The sequence below is a fragment of the Salvelinus fontinalis genome, chromosome 20, assembly GCF_029448725.1.
Source record: "Salvelinus fontinalis isolate EN_2023a chromosome 20, ASM2944872v1, whole genome shotgun sequence".
Classification (NCBI taxonomy): domain Eukaryota; kingdom Metazoa; phylum Chordata; class Actinopteri; order Salmoniformes; family Salmonidae; genus Salvelinus; species Salvelinus fontinalis.
The window spans coordinates 18,447,281-18,472,374 of NC_074684.1; the positions used below are offsets into that span (position 1 = coordinate 18,447,281).

The 25,094-nt window shown below is 44.4% G+C and overlaps 1 protein-coding gene across 1 annotated transcript in view; it reads left to right on the forward strand.

The window, feature by feature from the left end:
• galnt14 (UDP-N-acetyl-alpha-D-galactosamine:polypeptide N-acetylgalactosaminyltransferase 14 (GalNAc-T14)) overlaps positions 1-25,094 on the forward strand; it is a 129,245-nt gene that overhangs the window by 15,981 nt on the left and 88,170 nt on the right. The window contains exon 2 of the mRNA XM_055872693.1: positions 2,375-2,544. Coding sequence (XP_055728668.1) covers positions 2,375-2,544 — 170 coding nt within the window. The remainder of the gene's footprint in view (positions 1-2,374; positions 2,545-25,094) is intronic.

Sequence of the window (25,094 nt, forward strand, 5' to 3'; positions counted from 1 at the left end):
GTGGCATCATGGGGTGAGATTGACACTGCTGGAGATGACAAAGTGAATAGGTGAGCACCAGTTTAGCATTCCCTCTGTGGATTCAGCTGTCAACCATCGTAACTCTGAGAGAACCTCTGAAGGCAAAACATTCATTGGTGACGTGTCAATGTTGTTCTCAAGCTTTTTGGGGAGTTGAATTTGTCTACATTCAGATAACTTCATTCTGTAGAGATCATTAAATGAAGAAAACAGATTTCATCCTCAAATATTCTGTACACATAACCCCCTTTTACTACATCAACTTTTATTATGGGAACTATATAACAGAAAGATATGCCTTAATGAAAATATATTATCTTGTATTTTGCCAGGTTGCGCCCCCCAGCCATTTGGTCCAACTAATGCAGAAAGCAGACATCTGCAATTATCCACCTCTATTACAGACGTGTAGGATGCTGTTGTGAGTCTTGGAAAGTAGCAGAGCATGACATCTCCCGCCAGACTGACAAGGCCTTGAAAGATATCGGCAGCATGCTATCGAGGGAATTGACCCACCACACGGACGGACAGATAGCCGGCTTTAAAGACCCTAACGACTCATTACTGTCCTCCTAATGTGTGTAGGATGCACCACTTATCTCCCAACTTGTTTACCCTAGTCTTTTCCCTGTTCTCTCTCCTCCTCTCCTTTGTTTCCTCCCCTTCTCTTTCCTGTTCTCTCCCCTCTCTTCACAGTCTCCTCTCACAGTCACAGGCCAGCAGTGTCCTCTGGGAATAATGGGCTTGGCCAGTTACGACAGAGGAGCTGATGTGAGCTGCCCCCCTATGGCTCTGTGGTCATTGCCAAGTGCCCTTGTGCTTGTATCACCTCATTTAGGTTAGAACCCCACCACCTTCTATCTACTGCATCGTCTCCTCAATGGCTTTGTCTCGTGAAATGATCCTTCTTAAGAGCAAGCAATAAATTGCATCACCATTTCATCACCTGTGTATGAAATTAATACTGCCCTTCCCATTGTGATTTAAATGGAAGCAGTCATGTCAAGGAAAGTAATGGGATCCCTAGTTGTTTTGTAGTGTTCAATAAGATGATGCTGTGTTTTGACGTTATTACATGATTCCTGTTTCTGGAGGTCATTTATTTCATGTCTGTTTGTGTAATGGGAAGAGGCATTGAGACGGCTGGCTAGTCGTCATAACGATGGCGCCGGGACACAAATCTGGTAAATATAATGAATCTACAGGACCTTGAGCAGATTCTCCGTTCCAGGTGTATAGGCCACAAACAAAAGCACCATGAAATAAAAGATGGAATTCTGGAATGGCTCCCTCAGGCTACCTGCATCTCCCCTGAGTTTTGCCTGAGGACTCTAGGCTATGTCATTCTGCTTAAAAAGATTAAATTGAATTTGCTGCGTTTTGTATGCGAAACAGAGAGCCAACTCCTTGCCACGACCTCCAGCAGGTTCTTCCTGAAGGTGGATTAAGTTTCTGGTGCATTGATGCAAAAAGCCCTAAGCCAGGGAACATATTAGTAGGCTGTATTATCCTCTCAATGACCAACAATTACCCATGCGCTGCATTGCATGGAAATCAGATTTAATCACTCAGTATCAGCAGGCAGTGATTCATGAGCCTTGTAAGCCTTCAGTCACAAAGTCGGCTGCCTTTTGTTACCCCAGGCCATGGGGGACATGACAGCTTCACCCAGAGCCCTCCCCTGCTGCCTGCCTGCCTCTACACTGGGCTTGCAGTAGGATAAGTGCTTGTGTGTTTGCGTGTGTTTGTGAGCCTGTGCTGGGGATTTTTCAGGAGACTCCATTCAAACTGTAATCGGGAGAAACTAGCAACCTGCTAGCTTGCTAATCACCAGCATCATCCAGGCTGAGTGGAACATAGACCTCTGGCTACCTTCAGCCCTAATGGCTGGAGCTGCCGAATCTGGCACATCAGCAAAAAAAAGAAGAAAATGATAGCAGGAAATATGAGGCTCCGGTTTATGGGTGATTTCAAGATGCTGCCGCTTCACAAAATAGGCTGGTTTTATTAGACTATAATTGATACGCCCTCCAGATTCTGCACCAGCAAATGTGGAGGTGTGTGTGCATCGTCTGCCTGTTTGTCTCCATGGTTGTCGAATTGTCATCGTTATGTTGAGGAATTATTGCGAGGATGGGGACTTGCCAAAATGCTGCCATCAATTGTTATATTTATGACAGTTTAGACTTAATTTAATATCATAACCAGCCAAAAACCTGCACATGAGCTTACAGCACAACTTCCACAGTTGGAAACTGAGGTTTTATTGCATGTTTGAAAGTGAATTCTACCCCAGCAAGTTGTTGAGTTTCTACGGTGTTTGTGTGATGAGTTGAATGTTTTTATGTTTCAGATCTCGGAGGCAGAATGGGACGACCTCCTGGAAGAGTTTGAAGAGAAGAACTACCTCAACGCCAGGCGATGGAAACCAGGACAAGACCCGTACAAACTGTATGCCTTCAACCAGAGAGAGAGTGAGAGGATACCCAGCAACAGAGTTCTCAGAGACACACGACATTACAGGTAACCTACACAGCACAGTACACTTACATAGCCCATTGATTGATGTGTGTGTGTGTGTGTGTGTGTGTTTAAGTGTGTGAGAAGGCGTTTGCGAGGATGAATAATATCCGTCTAAATAGCCCATATTATGCCAGATCACTCTGGCTGTGACAGGGCTGCATGTATCTACTTCTGTGTAAGCTAACGATAGCTTGTTTCCCCACATTGTGGCTCTGCTCCTCCTGAGGAGGAGGACATGTTTTTTAGCAGATGAGGGAGTTGATGTGTCAGAGGGAAGGCTGTATAGTGGCAGCTACAAGCTGCATAGAAAGAGATAATTGCCACATGCGCTGTAGCAGTTTGTGTGAAAACACTCCCACTTCATTGCTCCCATAACATTACCTTCATTTGTATGCTTCCAATAAGACTAAGGCCTTTAGTCTTAAAGTGGATATTATTCAAATCCTCACTGCACTGCTGATGTCTCAAATATCATTAACCAACTAATCCTACATGAATCCATCAAAGATAGCCTCTGCCTTTACACTGATTTCCACCAGAATGAAAAGAACATAGAGGATGCCATCAGGACCGGCCCGCTCATTAGGCAGGATTAGGTGGCCGCTTGTGGCAGCAGATTGACGAGGGCGGCATTATCTAAGCTAAACTGACCAACACGCACCTCCAACAACACATAAAACCTCACATAATTCTGCCCCAAAACAATGTCAATTTCTCTCAACCAATGGCATATGGGCTTTATAGGTGAGCGCTTATGACACCCTGTGATAAGCAGTGCCCACTTTGTCATATGCCGGGACACAAAATATTTATCTTGTCCATTCCCAGCGAGCCTCTCCAGGGTGCTGTTGGAGAGACGCATCACTGCGGCGCTCCACCAACATTTTGTCCAAAAAAATTATCTAACATAAATCATGTAGCAGATATAGGATATGGTAGAAAGAGTGTGGCCTTTTCTGTAGCCTACAGGCTGGAGATAAAATGTTTGACAATGTAATGAGACGGAAACTTTTTACATCATGCAGGTTTCTCCGATTTAAATAGGCTAACCTAAATTGCGCCCAATCAAAATAAAATGTGCTGACATGTTAACAAACAACAGGACAGGTCAAAGTTAAATGGACAATATGGAATGGACAATCAGGTTACTCACAACTACTGTCCCCTAGTTTCATCCCATGGGGTAAATTATCATGATCAGTAGTTTCAAGTTTATATCCGTACATTTATTACAAGCAGTTTTGATGTCTTCACTGTTATTATACGATGTAGAAAATTGTAAAAATAAAGAAAAATCCTGGAATGAGTAGATGTTTCCAAACTTTTGACTGGTACTGTACGTGTTTTCAACTTTCATTCAAAACTGAAAATGAACCTGATTTCAATGTCCAGAAAATACTGTAAGTATTCAGAACCTAAATTGAACCTAACTTCAACGTCTGCAAAATACGTATTTAGGGCGGCAGAACGTCCAGGACCGCCCTGGATGCTACTATAAGTGGAAAACCCGCAGTTATCAAACACCCTGTTTGCAAATATCATAGGATGATTTTTGACCATACAGTATAAACACAGACTTGGCAGGGACCTACTCACTGATGTGATGTTTTCATTAATGAAACCAGTTTAACATTATGCTGACACAGCCTACCCTCTAAATATTTAACTTACATACTAAAACCCTTAGGAGGCGAGAAAATCATGTTACTTTACCCAGACTAATCTGCTGGCATGAAATTTTCATTTTTAGAGCACAATGCTATTTCAACCTAATTTGACAGTGATGTTAAGCTTCTTTTCCATTCTGTTTTTAGGACTATTAGCTGCTTAAGCTGTGTGCGTGTGTGTGTATTCTGTGGATGTTGTTTTGTCGCATGTGTGTGTGCCTGTGTGTATAACAAGCAATTGTTTCCAATGCCTACAGTACAGTGTATGACGATGCTGTGTGTGGAGATCTCAGGCTCAGTATGGTTCTGGCTCTAGGCCCACCCAGTTCTTCTTGACTTTGGTAGACAGTTAAGGACACTGATGCGCCTCTCAGCCATACTCCCATCTCCCACAGTTTCTCCCATCCACCCTGGACTGAAGGGTGAGAATCGAAGGACCTCTATTGATTTTCACTATGAGCGGCGCGTTTGTCTCCAGCACTCAGGAGCCGTCTGCTTGTTAGCCTCAGCAGCAAACGCTGCTTATGTTATCCATCTGATCTGCTCAGACCAAACAAAGGAGAAAGAGAGATATTTGTCTTCATCACAGACATTATAGTGTAATGTTAGAAGTTTTAATTTCATTTTAGAATTTTTTTGCCCTTCATTATAAACTCAGCAAAAAAAGAAACGTCCCTTTTTCAGAACCCTGTCTTTCAAGGATAGTTCATAAAAATCCAAATAACTTAACAGATCTTCATTGTAAAGGGTTTAAACACTGTTTCCCATGCTTGTTCAATGAACCATAAACAATTAATGAACATGCACCTGTGGAACGGTCGTTAAGACACTAACAGCTTAAAGACGGTAGGCAATTAAGGTCACAGTTATGAAAACTTAGGATAATAAAGAGGCCTTTCTACTAACTCTGAAAAACACAAAAAGAAAGATGCCCAGATGCTCATTTGTGTGAACGTACATTAGGCATGATGCAAGGAGGCATGAGAACTGCAGATGTGGCCAGGGCAATAAATTGCAATGTCCGTACTGTGAGACGCCTAAGACAGCGCTACAGGGAGACAGGACAGACAGCTGATCGTCCTCGCAGTGGCAGACCACATGTAACAACACCTGCACAGGATCGGTACATCCGAACATCACACCTGCGGAACAGGTACAGGATGGCAACAACAACTGCCCGAGTTACACCAGGAACGCACAATCCGTCCATCAGTGCTCAGACTGTCCGCAATAGGCTGAGGGAGGCTGGACTGAGGGCTTGTAGGCCTGTTGTAAGGCAGGGCCTCACCAGACATCACCGGCAACAACGTCGCCTCTGGGCACAAACCAACCGTCGCTGGACCAGACAGGACTGGCAAAAAGTGCTCTTCACTGACGAGTTGCGGTTTTGTCTCACCAGGGGTGATGGTCGGATTCGCGTTTATCGTCAAAGGAATGAGCATTACACCGAGGCCTGTACCCCGGAGCAGGATCGATTTGGAGGTGGAGGGTCCGTCATGGTCTGGGGCGGTGTGTGTCACAGCATCATCGGACTGAGCTTATTGTCATTGCAGGTAATCTCATCGCTGTTCGTTACAGGGAAGACATCCTCCTCCCTCATGTGGTACCCTTCCTGCAGGCTCATCCTGACATGACCCTCCAGCATGACAGTGCCACCAGCCATACTTCTTGTTCTGTGCTTGATTTCCTGCAAGACAGGAATGTCAATGTTCTGTCATGGCCAGTGAAGAGCCCATATCTCAATCCCATTGAGCAAGTCTGGGACTTGTTGGATTGGAGGGTGAGGGCTAGGGTCATTCCCCCCAGAAATGTCCGGGTACTTGCGGATGCCATGGTGGAAGAGTGGGGTAACATTGCTAGCAAGAACTGGCAAATCTGGTGCAGTCCATGAGGAGGAGATGCACTGCAGTACTTAATGCAGCTGGTGGCCACACCAGATACTGACTGTTACTTTTGATTTTGACCCCCCCCCCCCTTTGTTCAGGGACACATTATTCCATTTCTGTTAGTCACATGTCTGGGGAACTTGTTCAGTTTATGTCTCAGTTGTTGAATCTTGTTATGTTCATACAAATATTTACTCATGTTAAGTTTGCAGAAAATAAACGCAGTTGACAGTGAGAGGACGTTTCTTTTTTTGCTGAGTTTAGTTACCTGGTTGGACATGTGCTGATCCTCACATCTGTTTTATGCATTTTCACTGGTGGGGAGATGGCTGCTGCAATGTTGATGAAAATGGGTCAATTACTAATTTGTAACATTTCTCTAAATTGCTTACAGCTATGGGATATTTTCATATGAACAACTGAACACCCAAATCTGGGCCAGCTAGCTATATTTGAAGGCCCAGTTTACTGTAAATCCATGAAAGTTTAAACAAGGAAACTGCATTATGAGTTAGTATCTTTTGGATACACAAGAGAGGAAGTAGCAGTGGAAGCCAGAAAAAAAAGCCATTGCAACCTATGTGTTGTGATAATTGCGTTGTTTGCTCGATAACCTCTAAGTTCATATGCCCTGTGACCGTGATATATAGGCCTAAGGCCAATAACAATAGGAAGTCACAGTGGCAGAATAAATTCAACCACACATTTGTGTCATCCCAAAACTGGAGAGCAACATCTGTCCAGTGAATTCCACAAAGCGTATTGCATGTAACAAACAGTTACATGACCTACAGCATGGTCAAGCAAGTTAATGTTTACGATATTTTCGGACCACTAAACAACTATTGATTTAGAACCATGGAGAGTTACCGCAAGTCGCAAAGGAAACAGTAGCTGCCTCCACTATTCCAGTACCATTTCAATTTCAACATTGTAACGGTGACGCTGCGAGTCAGGAAGCAGGTGAAGGTGGTGAGTTGAATAATAATAATGAACATAGAGTGATACAAAACAAGAGCATGTCTGGACAGAAACAATACTGCCTGAAGAGTGATGCAAGGAAGTGCTAGATAAAGGGCGAGTAATCAGGGTAGTGATGGAGTCCAGGTGGCCTCATGATGGGGCGCAGGTGTGCGTAATGAGGGTTGCCAGGTGTGCGTAATGAGGGTTGCCAGGTGTGCGTGATGATGGTTTGCCAGGACCGGTGGTTAATAAACCGGCGACATCGAACGCCGGAGCAGAGGAGCTGGAGTAGACATGACAAACATAATCAAATCATCTATGCTTAGTCTAATAGAGTGACAACTGAAGTATACCAAAAAACGATTTAGTTCAATCAACGTAAGCTAAATACGATGTGGCTGTCCATGGTTCTGATATCTTTGTTTGTGTGTGTGTGTGTGTGTGTGTGTCGTGTGCCATCCTCATTTCTTTCATGTTGACGAACCTGTCTATGACTCTGTCATACAGCAAACACTATTATTTTTTGTTGTCTTAGGCTACGTGGCTGAAATGCTTGCTCGCCAGCCTAACTTCCATTTTTTTAAATTTTAAAATTTATTTTTTTATTTCACCTTTATTTAACCAGGTAGGCTAGTTGAGAACAAGTTCTCATTTGCAACTGCGACCTGGCCAAGATAAAGCATAGCAGTATGAACAGACAACAACGCAGAGTTACACATGGAGTAAACAATAAACAAGTCAATAACATGGTAGAAAAAAAAGAGAATCTTTTTTTATTTTTTTTATTTTTTTCATTCATGGACAACGTTAGCTGGTTAATATTAGCCTTCTACATCTAGCTACATATTGAACTTCCATCGTCTCAGGCCAGGGACACAACAATGTATGAATTAATGGTTGGATCAGAATCGCTGTTATAATCATTGGCCAGTACGGAGAATTAAGTAAAACCACACGTCCAAATCCCTATCTCCCTCCATGGCTAATTTAGGAAAGAGACAATTTTAGCTAGCTAGGACAACAACACAACGAGATGCAACAATTCAAAAAGTTTTTCTGTCAATGACGTAGGCTCTCAATGGGATTTGATATGAGTGACGCCAATATCCAAGCTGGCTTCCATTGACACTTTAAAATGTGTATTATGGCTTCCCTTGCCTTCAATGCTACGGGCGGGAACAATGTCATACTCGTTTGGACCAGACAGCATCAGATAGATGGCTTACACGTGGAGAGACATAGGGAACGGTTTTTCGCTCGCTCGTATGCTTTCTCCTGTGAGATACATTTATCCTCTCGCGAATTGAAGGAACATTACGAAACACAGAGAGACGAAATATCAATTATTTTTTACAGTGAGGATACGTGAGGATAAATGGAAAAGCTTTCCACAGAATCATTTATTTGCATCTCGTGATCTACAAACATGTACGTTGAGCACAAATCTAACCACAATGATTAGCCAAGATCCAGTTTGAAAAGCCAAATTGAGAGTTAAAGCTTTTCTCCAGGTATGACACTGGAGCTTTTTGAATGGAGGTTGGTTGTTACTTTTGAGCTTAGGGTAGAAAGCCCTTCCTTCCTGTGTCATTGATCGGGTCAGTCAGAGGGAGCCTCAGGCTTGTCCACACATTGACGTAGCTTCAACCTGTCTGTCAGCCATCGTATCGCTCCATCGCTTACAAGACAACCACTTGTCTCACTCCCTCTCTCTTCTTTCAGGTCCCCCTGCGGAAAGAGAGAGGAAATGTGTGTGTGCGCGTGTATGTGACTGCGTGTGAGCGGTAGAAATGAGTCAGGTATTGATTGCTCCTCTGTATTTGGCTGACACCAGATCTACGGTCAGCCGGTCACCAGGACCTTTGCTATTACACAAGCCTCGCCCCCTTCTGGGATACACATCAAACCAGTTTAATAAACTGGGACTGGCATCCAGCCTTTGTTTAGGGATTCATATTTACTCTAAACCTGAAACCTCAGCCGCATTATGCCGTTTCAGCAGGTCTGAAAATACTGTATATCCTCACGATGTCTGCCATGTCTCATTTCACTGTAATATTTATGTTGAATTGATGCCAGTGAATATTCACCACAGTCAATCCTCCCTGTAGACAGACACTAACCCATTCTATTGTGTTACGAGCTGTCTGCCTGCCTTCAGCCCAGAGTGACGTTCCTAGAGCAAAGACTTTCATAGCAGTCACCACACCTAGTGCCTTTCTTCACCTGGTAGCTAGGCTGCTTTGTGAGTGGGGGGAAGAAGTTGCTGTGACATTTGGTATGTTGTGCAGGGTGGCTCAGTGCGGGCGGTGGTGTAGGAAGGCAGCTGTGCTTAGAGAGGAAGTTTGCTCTCCATATTTCCCCACAGACTCCCCTCCCTCCGCCTGTCAGTCAGCCATCGATCTCCATTGCAGCACGGTGCTTTAGTAATTACACAGAAAACACAGTGCAGAAAATAAGTTAATTGCTCTCTGCTACCACCTGGGTTGTTGTTGTAGCTGGATCTAAATGTGTCCTGGAAATATATCAGTCTTTACTGACTCACTTATGGCCGGCCTGTTTATACCTGAACAGCTCAATGTTGACTCTAAAAAATAAACTACCATCATCTATATACAATAATGTTCTCCACCCTCCACCTCTTGTTGTGTGTAGAGCCTGCAATCCACAGTGCCTACATCCAACATGAATCATTCAACTCCTGTCAGTCTCCTAGTAAAACATTGTTGCAGCTCACACAGCTCCACAGGCTTGATTAAGATGCCAGGGAAGGCTATTGAACAGGGTGAGTTCTCTTCTAAGAAGGGGAATTCTTCACCTTTGATTAAAAAAGGGGGCTGTATTGAAATTGCGATTGCTAAAGCATTGTACACCTCACAGTATGAGAAGTTTCATAACACATTCTCACTCAGGTTACTGTAGAAAACCTTCACGGGCTCTACTCACATTTCATTAAAGTTTCTCAGTCAAATTTGATCAACTTTTTTCCTTTGTCAGATAACTTGAATATAGTATATACGTACACAGTATGCAACATCAGTAAAGGTTGTGTGAAACAGTTTGAAATACTGGCATGAGCCATCATTAGTCAATATTGAAATATAATACAATGCTGGCTACCAAAATGTATTTTTTTACATAGACATTACACAATCTCTACCTCCGCTGTTGCACTAGTACAAACAACAAATCTATCATTCCTTAACTGGAGCTAGTTTAACCAGGACCTGTGATCCTGTGGCTGGGACTGGGTTTCAGCCATGGTGACACGTGACTCAGCCAGTGACCCGTGACTCAGGTTACAGAGTAATGCCCTCTTTTTCCCTCTCCAGCATCCTGCTGCACCATACACCCCCTGCACTATGGTGGGCTTCGGACTGCACTCTGCATAGAGAAAGAAAGAAAGAAAGAAAGAAAGAAAGAAAGAAAGAAAGAAAAAAAGAAAGAAAGAAAGAAAGAAAGAAAGAAAGAAAGAAAGAAAGAAAGAAAGAAAGAAAGAAAGAAAGAAAGAAAGAAAGAAAGAAAGAAAGAAAGAAAGAAAGGCGAGAGAGAGGGGGGGACAGAGAGACAGAGACAGACACAGAGAGATGGATCAGTGTTTCCCTCTTTATGGCAGTCTCATCAAAGACTAAAGTGGAAGAGAGAGGGGCCCCTGATTAACGCCAGCAGGGCCCCCTGGCTGCTTTCTCCGGTCCTGTGATGTGAAAGAGAGGAAATTGGGCTGTCAGAAGCCTGAGAGGTCTGGTATTATCCTCCAGGGCTGTTTCACTGTCGTGTCCCCTCTCTTTTGTCTCTCTTTTTTAATCTTATTTCTTGTCCTGCTGCCTAATGAAATAATTCATGCAAATGGTGTGGGCGAATAGAGCCGAGTGGAGGGCAGATGAAAGACGAGGAGGAGGCTGATCAGCCGGGCCAGACGTATGGGCATTTTAGGTGAGTGCTAATGCTGTCCTATGATAAGCAGTGCCAACTATGTTAAAGGCAGGGGTGCAAAATATTCCACTTGTCCATTCCCATGCAGTCAAAGTAAAATGGCAGTATGGAAAATCAGGCTACTCATAACTGCTGTCCAGGAGGGGCTCCCGAGTGGTGCAGCGGTCTAAGGCACTGCATCTCAGTGCTAGGGGCAGTGCTAGGGGAATCACTACAGACCCTGGTTAGATTCCAGGCTGTGTCACAACCGGCCGTGATTGGGAATCCCATAGGGCAGTGCACAATTGGCCCAGCGTCGTCCGGGTTAGGGTTAGGCCGTCATTGTACATAAGAATTTGTTCTTAACTGACTTGCCTGGTTAAGTAAAACAAAAAAAGGAGTCATTATCAGTAGTGTCAAGTTTCTATCCGTACATTTTTGATGAGCTGATCATAGTGAAAAATAAAATATTTCTGCATTTCCCACTGTAAACACATTGATTCTCATTGCAAATAGGCTCAGGATAACTCCTGATAAAGTTGGGAAGGATATTCAGAGCTTAAATACCCAAATTGCTTAGTCACAGGAATCAGGACTAGTAAAGCCAATGCAACTGCCTATTTTACAAACGGTAGGCCTACCACATGGATGGGCATTCATAAGATTCCATTGGGGAACAATACTGTAGACTACACCCCAGTAAGCAGGGACTGACACCGATGTCTTTTGGACATCTTTTTCTTGTCCTGTGTGGACCAGCCGTCTTTTTTTGGTGTTTTACAAACGTTAGGCCTATCACATAGATGGGCAATCATAAAATTCAATTTCGGGCCAACACTGTAGGCTACACCTCAGTAAGCACGTCTGTCCGGACGTCATTTTTTGGTTTAGTCCGCACCGGCCTTGATTTTCACGTCCACGGACATAGATTTTTGGTCCAGTCTGATAAAACACACAGGTGCAAAATCAAGGTGACTTGCAAAAATTAGGAGGACCAAGAGCATGAGAGGGAGTGCGGTGATGTAATGTCCACAACTAAAGAATCATTGTGGAATCTGCAAAGACACATATCCCGAAAGCATGGTGGTGTACTTACTATGTGCAAATGCTAAAAGAAAGGAATGAGGTAGATAGCTAAGTAAGTGTGTCAGAAAAGTAGTAAAGTATTTATAAACAAAAATCGTATCACTTAAAAGTCTCGGCCCATTAGGCCTGGCATATTGCAACTTTCAAGGAGCTTTCCATTTTGATTGGGTTATTTTGCCTAAAAACCTTCAGGCCTTCCTATAGAAAAAAAACAACCTCTGTATCCCTGCCCAGCCTGGCAAGAGTGTCCAAAAGGGTTTTAGCATCCCCAGTGGCTCTGCAAGCGTGGAGAGGATATTCTCCGCTGCTGGCCTGCTCTCCGGGCACCATCGCATGACCCTGAAGCCACAGACTCTGGCCAAACTGATGTTTCTAAACATGAATTCAAAGAGTAAGCCTAATAAGGCATTTTTTGTTTAATTTGTATTTCATTCTAAGTAAGTCACAGCCTACAGTATATGCGCAATTTACAGACTATAATGATTTAATACAACGTGATGTTGTTTAAATGCTGATTGCTTAATGTCCCTGACTCCCTACCAGCCTAGTATGTTGCGCAAGCAAATGCTTCACAATGTATTTCTTTGTAGGCTATAGCCTTGAAATAATTGAAATAATATAACCTAAATAATTAATTTACGTTCCTTCTTAGGCTCCCTGTCTGTGTCCTGACCTATTTAGAGTGTTTATATGCTGTTTAATATGACATGTAGCCTATTTGAAATGATGAGCGTTTCTTACATTCACCTTTTCATCTTTATTATAATAATTTTTATTCAAATTATATAATTTGGTTTCAATACTTCAAAACGAAATGGTAGATTCAGGTAGTCACCAAAATGTGGTTAAATTGTGATTTTAATGAATAGAGAAAATTTGAAGCAGCAGTTGTTTTTCCTGTGAGTGAGTAGCGATTTTTAGAGGAGCGGTTGGAAAGTCCGTTCACAATCACATCCCCTGAGAAATAATAAGTATTTTTAACGTCCGCTCACAATCACACCCCCAACGAAAACACACTGCGCTGCCGTAATCTCTCTCTCTCTCTCTCTCTCTCTCTCTCTCTCTCTCTCTCTCTCTCTCTCTCTCTCTCTCTCTCTCTCTCTCTCTCTCTCTCTCTCTCTCTCTCTCTCTCTCTCTCTCTCTCTCTCTCTCTCTCTCTCGGCATCAGGATTTTGGTTCACATTGCTGTCTCTGAACTGTTGTTGTTGTTCTAGGGAGCAGCAAGGCATACGCAATCAACGTCAGCTTCAACTCTTCGATTGAATTATCTCAAAAATGGGAAAAACAAAGGAGTCCTCTATTACACATGTAAAAGTCAGCGCCTTATTTTTAGCTGTGGGACTAATGACATTTTCACAGTGTAACTGAAATCTCTTCCTCAGTTCTTGTCTTGTACACAGAGATGGAGAGTTTGTAGGATCTGTCTGTGTCAGTCATGTCTGTTTCACCCCGTCTCATCTTGGTGTTCTATTTCAGCTCACTCCTCCTCGGCGTGTCTCCACTGACAGCTACTTTCTCAGGTGCCTCGGCTGCAGAGAGGGATGGTCCTTGGCTGGAAGATTGACATAAAACATTCTGATAAGATCTGGCCTCTCAGTCTGGGTTCAAATCAGCTGGTTAGCAGACACTTCTCTCTGGGATAGTGACAGCTGAATAATCCTGCGTGTGTGTGGTTGGCGGTGCATATTTATACACTTGTTAGAGGTCTGTAAGAATGTTCTTCACTTCCTGAATGTGGTCTGAGTTGCTTAATAGGACTGGTGGTCTCTCATAAGACTGATCCAGTGCCCTCTGACATCATAAGGAGAAGCTGTTAAAGTGCCAGTGGGGTCTATCAGGTTACTGCTAATGTATGTTGTCATGCACCTAATATAGACCCCCTGCTATTCATGAGTGGTGCTGTAGCTATGCCAGCTTTGGCCTCTTCAGGCTTTCATTACCTGATCAACAGTATTGCATTACTCTCAGAAAGGGGCCGATCTGAAGTACATTAAAGGAAGTCAGTTTCAACACCTGAAAATGTTTTTTAGTGTAGGCCTACTATTTACTTTTATCAACATGATATGAGTGCTGGTTTCCCCAGTCAATACCCCTACAGTGCCATGTAGGACAAATTGAATGACGTTAGTTTGAGAATAATAACAACCAACATCTCTTACCTTGTTCACCTCTTCATATCCACTATCACATCCACCAGGTAACACTGTTTTCTTCCAGCTACACACTCTCCTTGTTCCGCCCAGATGCTCTCTACTCACCCATCTGCTCCTGTAGAAACCTCCTTCAAACCTCATTTCCTCCCGCTGCTGTCTGTGTATCAGGGTTATATTACCCTCTGCTTCCTCACCGGTAACCCATTCCCCAGCCTGGTCATGGTGCGCTGGGCCGGGCCCTGTAGAGCAGATGGGGTGGGTAAGGGAGGGAGAGGGAGAGAGAGAGGGAGAGGAGCAGTAAAGTACCAAGTAGGCTCTGTGGTAGCCCTGTATGGAGCTGTCATTGTGACCAGCGGGAGATACAGATGACAGACAGACTGGTACTGTGGGTGTGTTAGGGCCACTGATTACCATTATCGGATAGAAGACCTCTCCATGGATACACCATAGTCTTTTTCTCTTACTCTCTGGATGGCTCTCTCAGGGGTTTTGGTTTAGTTGCTTTTTCTTGTTTTGACTCTCTTTTCTGTGCTTCCTTTCTTTCAGTGGCTGTTGCAGGCTTCTACAGACGATATCTTTTACCCCCGACCCTATATTTTCTCTCTGTGTTAAAGAAGTGCATTGATGTGTCCCATGACTGTCAGTGTCCCCCTCCCTCGTTTCACCAGGAATGGCCTCTGAACCAACCTTACATTGTCGGATTAGTGGAAACTGATCATACACTTGGAGAACACTTTTTTTAATTTTTATTTTACCGTTATTTTACCAGGTAAGTTGACTGAGAACACGTTCTCATTTGCAGCAACGACCTGGGGAATAGTTACAGGGGAGAGGAGGGGGATGAATGAGCCAATTGTAAACTTGTAAACTTGTAAACTTAACAACACTATAGGCTTATCCTCTCTTGCTGTAGCGTATGCATTTGATTTGCTATAATCTGTTTTTGGTCTGAGGTGAGCTAGAGAGAAGGTGTGGGTGTAGAGTCTAGACTCTCCAAGGCTACAGAAAAAGCTTTTAACAGTTAGCTGCCCACAGCTGTCTGCATTGAACAAAAGGCCAACAAAGTGTACTTATAAAGGTATAGATTTTGTTTCACTGAAACTGAAATGGCTGCAGTTAAATGGAGATATTCTTCAAGCCATACTTATGTGCATATACCACAAGCATGTATATTTTTCATTAAACAAGCTGCTTCAAGAAGTTGACTGTTGGAGGCTCATTGTCACATGTTTTACACTCAGAAACAAGGTTTCATGTGCTTGAGAGAATAACAGGGAAAACAGAGGCAAGGAAAAGTGATGACATCCATGTCAGAGTCTGTGTGCGTGTGTGCGTGTGTGCGTGTGTGTGTGTGTGTGTGTGTGTGTGCGTGCGTGTAGTAGCGCCCAGCTCAATATTATTGTCTGTTTGATGTGAATCCTCACATATGATGTACAGTTGTCAGATATGAAAAGCCTCTTTCAGGCCCATTTCCTCTGTTTCCAGGAGGAGCAGACAGAGAGGCATGTTGACAGGGGGATGTCAGATATCAGCGTGTTCCTCCTATCCCTATCATCCCCTCCCGTTGCTCTGAGCGAGAGGTAGAGTAGAACAGACCCATTCTGCTGGGGACTACAGCCCAGCCCTGTTTGAAAGCAGCCTTTGATATAAAATGATCTGCTAGATTAAATCGCTGTGGAGAATATTGGTCGCACCACGCTTGCATATCTAGGCCTGAGAAGTTGAAAAGGAACTGGCCTGATTGATTATTTTAGTGCTGTGTGATTAAAATGTTCTGAGGAGATAAAGAAATGTAAATGAACTTGGCTAATGTTGACTCTAACTCAGGAGGAAATGGAGGGATATTGTAGATGATTCCCCATGCTAAGATAAGAGGCCAAATGTGGAGCACCACTGGTACTGACATTCTCTGCTCTCTGGAATGAAATTCCCCCAATATCCAGCCAGGGCAGCCAGAGAAACCAATATATACTGAGACAGCAAAGGGGATATTGAGACTGTTGCAGTTTTACATGAACGCAGCATTTGCTTAATCCTTTCCCTGGCTGCATATAATCCACATTTTTTAATATACTTAAGGCGTTGGCTTTGCATGAGAGATTTTTATGACATTGTCCGGAGATTAAGAAGGTTAATTCCAAGCCATTCTGAAGTCTGCATAGAGATGAATGTGGAACGATGACAGAGCAGAGCTGGTGTCAAGGTGATAAATCCACAGAGATCATTGGCTGTGGGCTGTGGGCAGGCCCATTCTTTAGGTGTCTTCAGGTCAGTGTGTGTGGCCATCTGAGGGGGACAGATAATGAAAAGGTGGGCTCCTCGGGGTGAGCTAGCAGAGCATTAAATCACATGTAAAATTAGACTCACACAAACATCTGTCGCTAGGACTCCCTCCCTCACTCTCGCTTCCCCCCGTCTCTCTCTCTCACTCCCCCATCTCTCTCTCTCACTCCCCCATCTCTCTCTCTCTCGCCCCCCCATCTCTCTCTCTCACTCCCCCCATCTCTCTCTCGCTCCCCCACCTCGTCTCTCTCTTGCTGTAATAGGTAAAGTACACACAGCTCACACATTAGGCAGAGTAGCTAGAATTTCCGAGAGATTCTATGCATAGTAGAGAATGCTATTTCCCCAGCGCTCACTGGGTGCCTTGCTCTCCTCACTGCCATGTCACAGAATCAACAGGAGAGTTTGGTTCTCACTAGGTTGGTACACCAACACGCCATGTTATACTATACAGTACAACTTAATAAACAGAATGTTTCTCTACACCAGTGCTTTTCAAACATTTTCTCCCATGGCCCACAGGACAAACACATGGCAGTAGCTACTGTACCCAGAGGACCCCCATTGGTCCACAGACCACAGGTTGGGAATCTCTGCTCTACACCATTAGACCAAAACTCCCTCCCCATTCTACTGTAGTTCAGATTTTCTCCCCACAGCCACAGGCCCTGTAGTGATTACACTGACTGTACTGTACACCTCATTGAAATAGCTCTTAGAAAATGTACAATGTATGGATCTCAGTTACTGAATTTTTGCTTAAAGACGGATCACACTCTCAACCCTGATTTCCAAAGTTCGTTGGATTGGAGAGAGCCCTCATTCAGAGTTTTAGCTACTCAGATAATTGCAGTTTTGTCTTGCTCTAAATCTTTAGTGTCAGCACGGAAAGCTTTTTCTCTCTCTTTCACTGATTGAAGCTCCTGGAAGGCTATTTGTGAGTGAAATTGTACCTTGAACCAATTATGTTGTAAGTTATGACTGGTCGACTGAATGACATCCAAATGGCCTACACGGCTGTAGTGAAACTCTACATTTGTAAATCAATACAGAAACCGGGGCGCCTACAATCAATAGATGTCGTTAATGATAGGAAACCGTTACGCTGAGCTCTGGGGACATTTTTTACGTTGTGAGGACGGCCGCAATGAAAAACCAAATTGATGTAATTTATTCAAGCGTACATATCAATTACAGGTCATGACATTTCCCAATATGTGGTTAAATGCAGGGCCATGCGGGCAGTCCTAGGGCATTGCCTCACAGAGGAGCAATCACAGCTTTACTAGTGCAATACACTTTAGCTCTGTGGGGTACTTTCTATTGTTTCTTAATATTTATAACTCTAGACATGGTTAGCACATATTCCTAAGAGCACCATAAAAACTATATATATATTCTGTTACTGGAAACAGGGGAGAAGTTCGTTTTGAGGCTTCTCTATTTCTATTACAGGATTTTCTTGTGCGATACTGATGAAATACATCAATGTAGGACAGAAGTTACCGTTTCATACAAAACCAATTATAAACAGTCACTGGCCATTCCACCACTACATCACAGCTTGTGTTTCTCATGCTAAACATAGCAGAAAGTAGTTGAGTAGATGGCAGATTTCCATGCAGATGTCTTCTACTTTAGTTACCTGAACCTGCCATGCCCATCACTTCTTCTATTTTGAGCTGGACACTGAGCGGTCAGAGAGGGTTACATCAGGAAGGATGGCTCCTGTCTCTGTGTTTATCACTTCAACCTCTGGTGCCTCTTAGCTGAGAAATTAGTGCAATCAGAGCTCACTGAGGGGGAGAAATGAACTCCATAACAGACACAGACCCGCCAATAGCATTAGCACTGTGTTCACAGTTACGGGCAAAGAGAAGTAGGTCTCTGGTGTTTGGAACAGTCTGTTCAATGTTTCAATGTTGATGAGACATTAATCCAAGAGGAGGCCATACTGTTAGATTATCATTCATCAACTGCTAGATTCATCTCAGGAGATATTATTACTTCATTCCCCTTCCTGTGTCACGTTCCTGACCTATTTCTGTTAGTTTGTTGTATGTGTTAGTTGGTCAGGACGTGAGTTTGGGTGGGCATTCTATGTTTTCTGTTTCTATGTTGGTTTAAGGGTTGCCTGGTATGGCTCTTAATTAGAGGCAGGTGTTTGGCGTTTTCCTCTAATTGAGAGTCATATTTAGGTAGGTTGTTTCACAGTGTTCGTTGTGGGTGGTTGTCTCCTGTGTCAGTGTTTGTCGCACCATACGGGACTGTTCGGTTTGTTTTGTTCATCGTTCGGTTTGTTTTGTTCATCGTTCTTTTGTGTAGTCTATTTTTCCCTGTTCGTGCGTTCTTCGCGTTATTTGTAAGTTCGTATTGTTCAGGTCTGTCTATACATTTCGGTTTTGTTATTTTGTAGTTTATTCAAGTATAGGTCGTTTTCTGTCTTCATTGTTTTGTCGTGTCTTTATTAAATTATGTATTCACAACCCGCTGCGCCTTGGTTCAATCACTACTCCTCCTTTTCGGTTGAAGAGGAGGAGGACTACCGTTACATCCTGTCTGTCAAGGACATAGATAAATGAAGTCAAAGCAGGGGTGTCAAGCTCATTCCATGGAGGGCCTAGTGTCTGCAGGTTTTTGTTTTTTCCTTTCAATTAAACCCTAGAAAACCAAGTGTGTGGAGTACCTTACTAAATAGTGACCTTAATTTATCAATCAAGTACAAGGGAGGAGAGAACCCACAGCCACTCTGCCCTCCGTGGAATGAGTTTGATGCCTGTGTCAGAAAGCAAACCCACATTGACACACTGTAAGTTAAGAGAACCTCATTTGACAATGAAACAGCTGTTGCTCATAGAATAAAGATGAACTGAGCTCACCTGAAACCTTGAGTGTGTCAGAGCAGTGATAATCCCTTCCCTCTTAGTAACCAACGTCGAGCAGTCCTGGTGAAGAGGCTGTCTGTTCTGGGGTGTACTGCATTGGACAGCTGCTCCATAGGGACAAGAGCTACTTCAAATACCATCTGGCTAATCTTCTTCCCATGCATCAGCTGTCATACTCAACATCACTACTAGCATGTGCACCTACCATTACCCTTCATGAAATCACTGTGATATGTTCGGTCACAGTTTACATTGCACATTAAGCTCAGATCATGCTTTAACTGGAGGATTGTGCTTGCCTTACTCCGGCTCCTAAATGTTCCTGTTGTTCCTATGGGTATCATGTGACAGCAATGGGCTGTCATGATGAGAATGATGTGTGGATCAATGGCTGGGAGAGGTGCTAATGGGTCCATAGAGAGATGGTTGAACTGTTCTTAATAAGCCTGCCACATATCATGCCCTGGGCTCACTTTGACTTCACCTCTAATGTGTAAAAGAGACAGGGGCAGGTTTACTGAGAACACGGGTAGTGTTTGCGCTTCTCTTCCAGACCTTGGATAGATGCGGCAGGCTCCACAGCTGCTGTGTGAGTGTGTGTGTGTGTGGGGGTGTGTGAGTGTAATATTAGACCCAGGAGAGTAGGAGGGGTGGTCCTCAGGCACAGTCCCACCATGCCTCTCTAACTGCGGCCAACAGGCATCTGTTTCCAACTGGGAACTCCTCCAATGCAAATCAAAGCATTGATTCAGCCAGATGTTTAACTCAGATAGCACATAGCTGTCAGGACCCGTTTTTCAACAGGGCAATTATCTCCAATCACTGCTGTCCTTCGCCTACTCATCTAGCCGCCATGTCCACCCCTCTTACCGGATATTACAGGCATCACATTTGGTTATCAATAACGACTGCCAATGTGGAGGACTCTGTGGAGGGTGGCTGGAGGCTGGAGGAGAGAGGCCTGGGAGTGGTGACAGGATCCAATTAAGGAACAGGCAGAGAGCGCTACGACTGGCTGCCCACTAAATCAGCACAGGCAATGAGACACCCCAAACTAAGAAGCAACTCTCAGAGAAACCTCAGTGTGATGGCTCTCTCTCTCTCTCACACACACACACACATACACACACGCACACACACTCAAGCCACTGTAAAATACCTGAGGATGAAAACACCTGGGGAAATTCTTCAACAAACAACAACCGAGAGTGTCACTGAATTGTCATGAGTGTTACTGTGAAGTGGTTGCTTGTCACGCAGAGACGTGCCAGAACCTTGACAATGCATTAAATGTTTAATGTTAGATATTTGTTGTTAAAATATGCACCCGAGAGACAGATTTTAAGTTCAAAGGATTCGAAACAAGCACATTGTGACACAAATAGAGCAGGTTTGAGAGTCCTTTTTATATTTTTAATGAGAAAACATAACCACCTGGTCTCTGGTATGGTTTTGCATGCTGTATTACAGGATTACTACTTCAGTTGGAGGGCAGCTCCAGACAGTTAACGAAGTAGCAGTTGCCCTTAAACACAGATTTAGGATCAGCAAACCCTCCCGACCCTAACCAAAACCATTACGGAGTAGAAGGGCAAAACTGACTTTAGATCAGTGGCTAGAGGCGAGTACACACTTCCCAATTGACCTTCAGTCATGTCAGTGGAAGTACCCATAATGCCTCAGTGTTTCCTGCAGCTGATTTTCATGTGGGAAACAAACTAGGGAAGCAACCTGCAGGCTGAACACAGCTCTTCACACCATCTCTTCCTACGGGATACGACGAGATAACTAACGTTTAAAGACAAGATTGGACAAACCAGCGTCAGAGACGTGTGTATCAGATCAAATGATATAGTATCATTTCATTATTACTTCCTTAAATGTACTATACAGGCATGTTTCATCGCCAATGGTGTGCGATTGAATCCTTAGCCTGTCTCAACTCAGCCCAACATGTTCCTCCTCTCTGAACGATATTTCCCTTTATGGCAATTTTTTTTATAGAACTGTCTATTCTACATTTAGGACCTATTTCTGGGCTGGGAATTCAAAGCATCCAATATGAATTTAGCAAATAGGACAAGTGAACTGTGTCACAATACCTGTGAGCCAGCTATAAAAGAAAAACGGTGCCTTATCCCAGGCTGGCATCACATGCCAGGGCCTATTTCAGGTTAACATGACAGTGTGGTACAGTAACGTTAGGATGGCAGCCTGGCACACTTTATCTGACCTGGGGACTATGGCCTAGATAACACAATCAGATGGGGTTGTTTGTGAGGTGAGAGGGTGATGAAGGGGGGATGGGGAGTGGAGGTTGGTACTGTAGGTAGCCATTGTCCCAAGCTGGCTGTAGCCTACCCACACACAACCTGGGGCCTGTAAACAACAAGCTGGCTGTAGCCTAACCACTCACAACCTGGAGACTGTAAACAACAAGCTGGCTGTAGCCTACCCACACACAACCTAGAGACTGTAAACAACAAGCTGGCTGTAGCCTAACCACTCACAACCTGGAGACTGTAAACAACAAGCTGGCTGTAGCCTAACCACTCACAACCTGGGGACTGTAAACAACAAGCTGGCTGTAGCCTACCCACTCACAACCTGGAGACTGTAAACAACAAGCTGGCTGTAGCCTACCCACACACAACCTAGAGACTGTAAACAACAAGCTGGCTGTAGCCTAACCACTCACAACCTGGAGACTGTAAACAACAAGCTGGCTGTAGCCTACCCACACACAACCTGGAGCCTGTAAACAACAAGCTGGCTGTAGCCTACCCACACACAACCTAGAGACTGTAAACAACAAGCTGGCTGTAGCCTAAACACTCACAACCTGGAGCCTGTAAACAACAAGCTGGCTGTAGCCTAACCACACACAACCTGGAGCCTGTAAACAACAAGCTGGCTGTAGCCTACCCACTCACAACCTGGAGCCTGTAAACAACAAGCTGGCTGTAGACTACCCACTCACAACCTAGAGACTGTAAACAACAAGCTGGCTGTAGCCTAAACACTCACAACCTGGAGCCTGTAAACAACAAGCTGGCTGTAGCCTAACCACTCACAACCTGGAGACTGTAAACAACAAGCTGGCTGTAGCCTACCCACTCACAACCTGGGGCCTGTAAACAACAAGCTGGCTGTAGCCTACCCACACACAACCTGGGGCCTGTAAACAACAAGCTGGCTGTAGCCTAACCACACACAACCTGGGGCCTGTAAACAACAAGCTGGCTGTAGCCTAACCACTCACAACCTGGAGACTGTAAACAACAAGCTGGCTGTAGCCTAACCACTCACAACCTGGGGACTGTAAACAACAAGCTGGCTGTAGCCTACCCACACACAACCTGGGGACGGTAAACAACAAGCTGGCTGTAGCCTACCCACTCACAACCTAGAGACTGTAAACAACAAGCTGGCTGTAGCCTACCCACACACAACCTGGGGACTGTAAACAACAAGCTGGCTGTAGCCTACCCACACACAACCTGGGGACTGTAAACAACAAGCTGGCTGTAGCCTAACCACTCACAACCTAGAGACTGTAAACAACAAGCTGGCTGTAGCCTACCCACTCACAACCTAGAGACTGTAAACAACAAGCTGGCTGTAGCCTACCCACACACAACCTGGGGACTGTAAACAACAAGCTGGCTGTAGCCTACCCACACACAACCTGGGGACTGTAAACAACAAGCTGGCTGTAGCCTACCCACACACAATCTGGGGCCTGTAAACAACAAGCTGGCTGTAGCCTAACCACTCACAACCTGGAGACTGTAAACAACAAGCTGGCTGTAGCCTACCCACACACAACCTGGGGACTGTAAACAACAAGCTGGCTGTAGCCTACCCACACACAACCTGGGGACGGTAAACAACAAGCTGGCTGTAGCCTACCCACTCACAACCTGGAGCCTGTAAACAACAAGCTGGTGTGAAGGGATTCATTCCAATCACATTGGAAAGCTATGGCAGCTTTCAGAAAGCAAAGTCTCTTTCCCCATTATTCCTGTGCTTTGTCTCGGTGTACTAGCCTTTCTCATTGGATTATGTTTCATGTTTGCTGTGTGGGTCCACAGAGAGAGGATGAGTCTATCCATGGCAGCAGCAGGGCTGAAGATAGACCCCTCCCACAGTCAGTGGTAATCCAAACAGAATGTGAGTTCCTCTGTTCAACCCCATACTGCATCACAACTCCTCTCCCCTAGCTGGAACTTTCACATGCCATCCCCTTGCACAAGAGAGATATAGTGGGATTCTATACACTCATTCACTGATCCACCATGAGACACTGCCAGACAGGTACATATTTACTACTGCACACTGGTCCACACAGAATGACCCATTTATTAATTGCATATTAATTACATTAATTAATGACAGTAATATAAATGTGTAATAGCCTATATTCATTCCCAGCCTTTTTGCATTCAATTTAATTTTTCAGAAGCTGAGAGACAATGTATGTGTGTAATCTGGAATGTGAGATTTTGCTATTCATTGCCAGCCTCAGTTGTATACTGATATTTGCCCCGAGTCCACAACGTGTTGTCTTCTCTCTCTATTTGGCCATCTGGTTCAGTAATAATAATCTGAGTGCATATGGGTTCCCTCCGCTCCTCAACAACATATGGGTTCCCTCCGCTCAACAGCATATGGGTTCCCTCCGCTCCTCAACAACATATGGGTTCCCTCCGCTCCTCAACAACAAATGGGTTCCCTCCGCTCCTCAACAACATATGGGTTCCCTCCACTCCTCAACAACATATGGGTTCCCTCCGCTCCTCAACAACATATGGGTTCCCTCCACTCCTCAACAACATATGGGTTCCCTCCGCTCAACAGCATATGGGTTCCCTCCGCTCCTCAACAACATATGGGTTCCCTCCGCTCCTCAACAGCATATGGGTTCCCTCTGCTCCTCAACAACATATGGGTTCCCTCCGCTCCTCAACAACATATGGGTTCCCTCCGCTCCTCAACAACATATGGGTTCCCTCCACTCCTCAACAACATATGGGTTCCCTCCGCTCAACAGCATATGGGTTCCCTCCGCTCCTCAACAACATATGGGTTCCCTCCGCTCCTCAACAACATATGGGTTCCCTCCGCTCCTCAACAACATATGGGCTGAATGTACTGTAGCCCAACATATCATATCCACATATTGCTTAAATCATCACCTCAGCAGAAAATGTTTTAAGTAAGAACGCAGGAGGGACCAGAGATTCATTTTATGGAACCCCCCAACCAGAAAAACTCTCTCTCCACTTCGCAAGGACGCATTTATCTTCCCTACAGAAAATTCACCAAGTCCACCAGCAGCAATACGCTGCTTCCCTTCCCAGTCCCCTCACAGCTGTTGTGTTTGACAGAGTGCCTAGTAATATGCTGTGTGCATGCTATTTAAGAAAGCCTTGTATGTAAAGTACACTCCGGGCTATGGCTGAAGTGACTGATGGTTTCTATGCAGCGCACCAAGATGCGGCTGCTGTCCCAGAAAGCCAGAGGCATACACAGCAGCTACACTAGTTTATATATTCCTCCTCCTCCTCCTCCTCCTCAAGCCGTATCAGATTATTCTCACGTTACTGTTATACAGTATATAGGAATATTGCCTATTGTCTACTGGTTATTGCCTATGCCCTAGTTTTTCAACGTCACTGACGTTTTCTTCTACCATGATCTGTACATCTCATC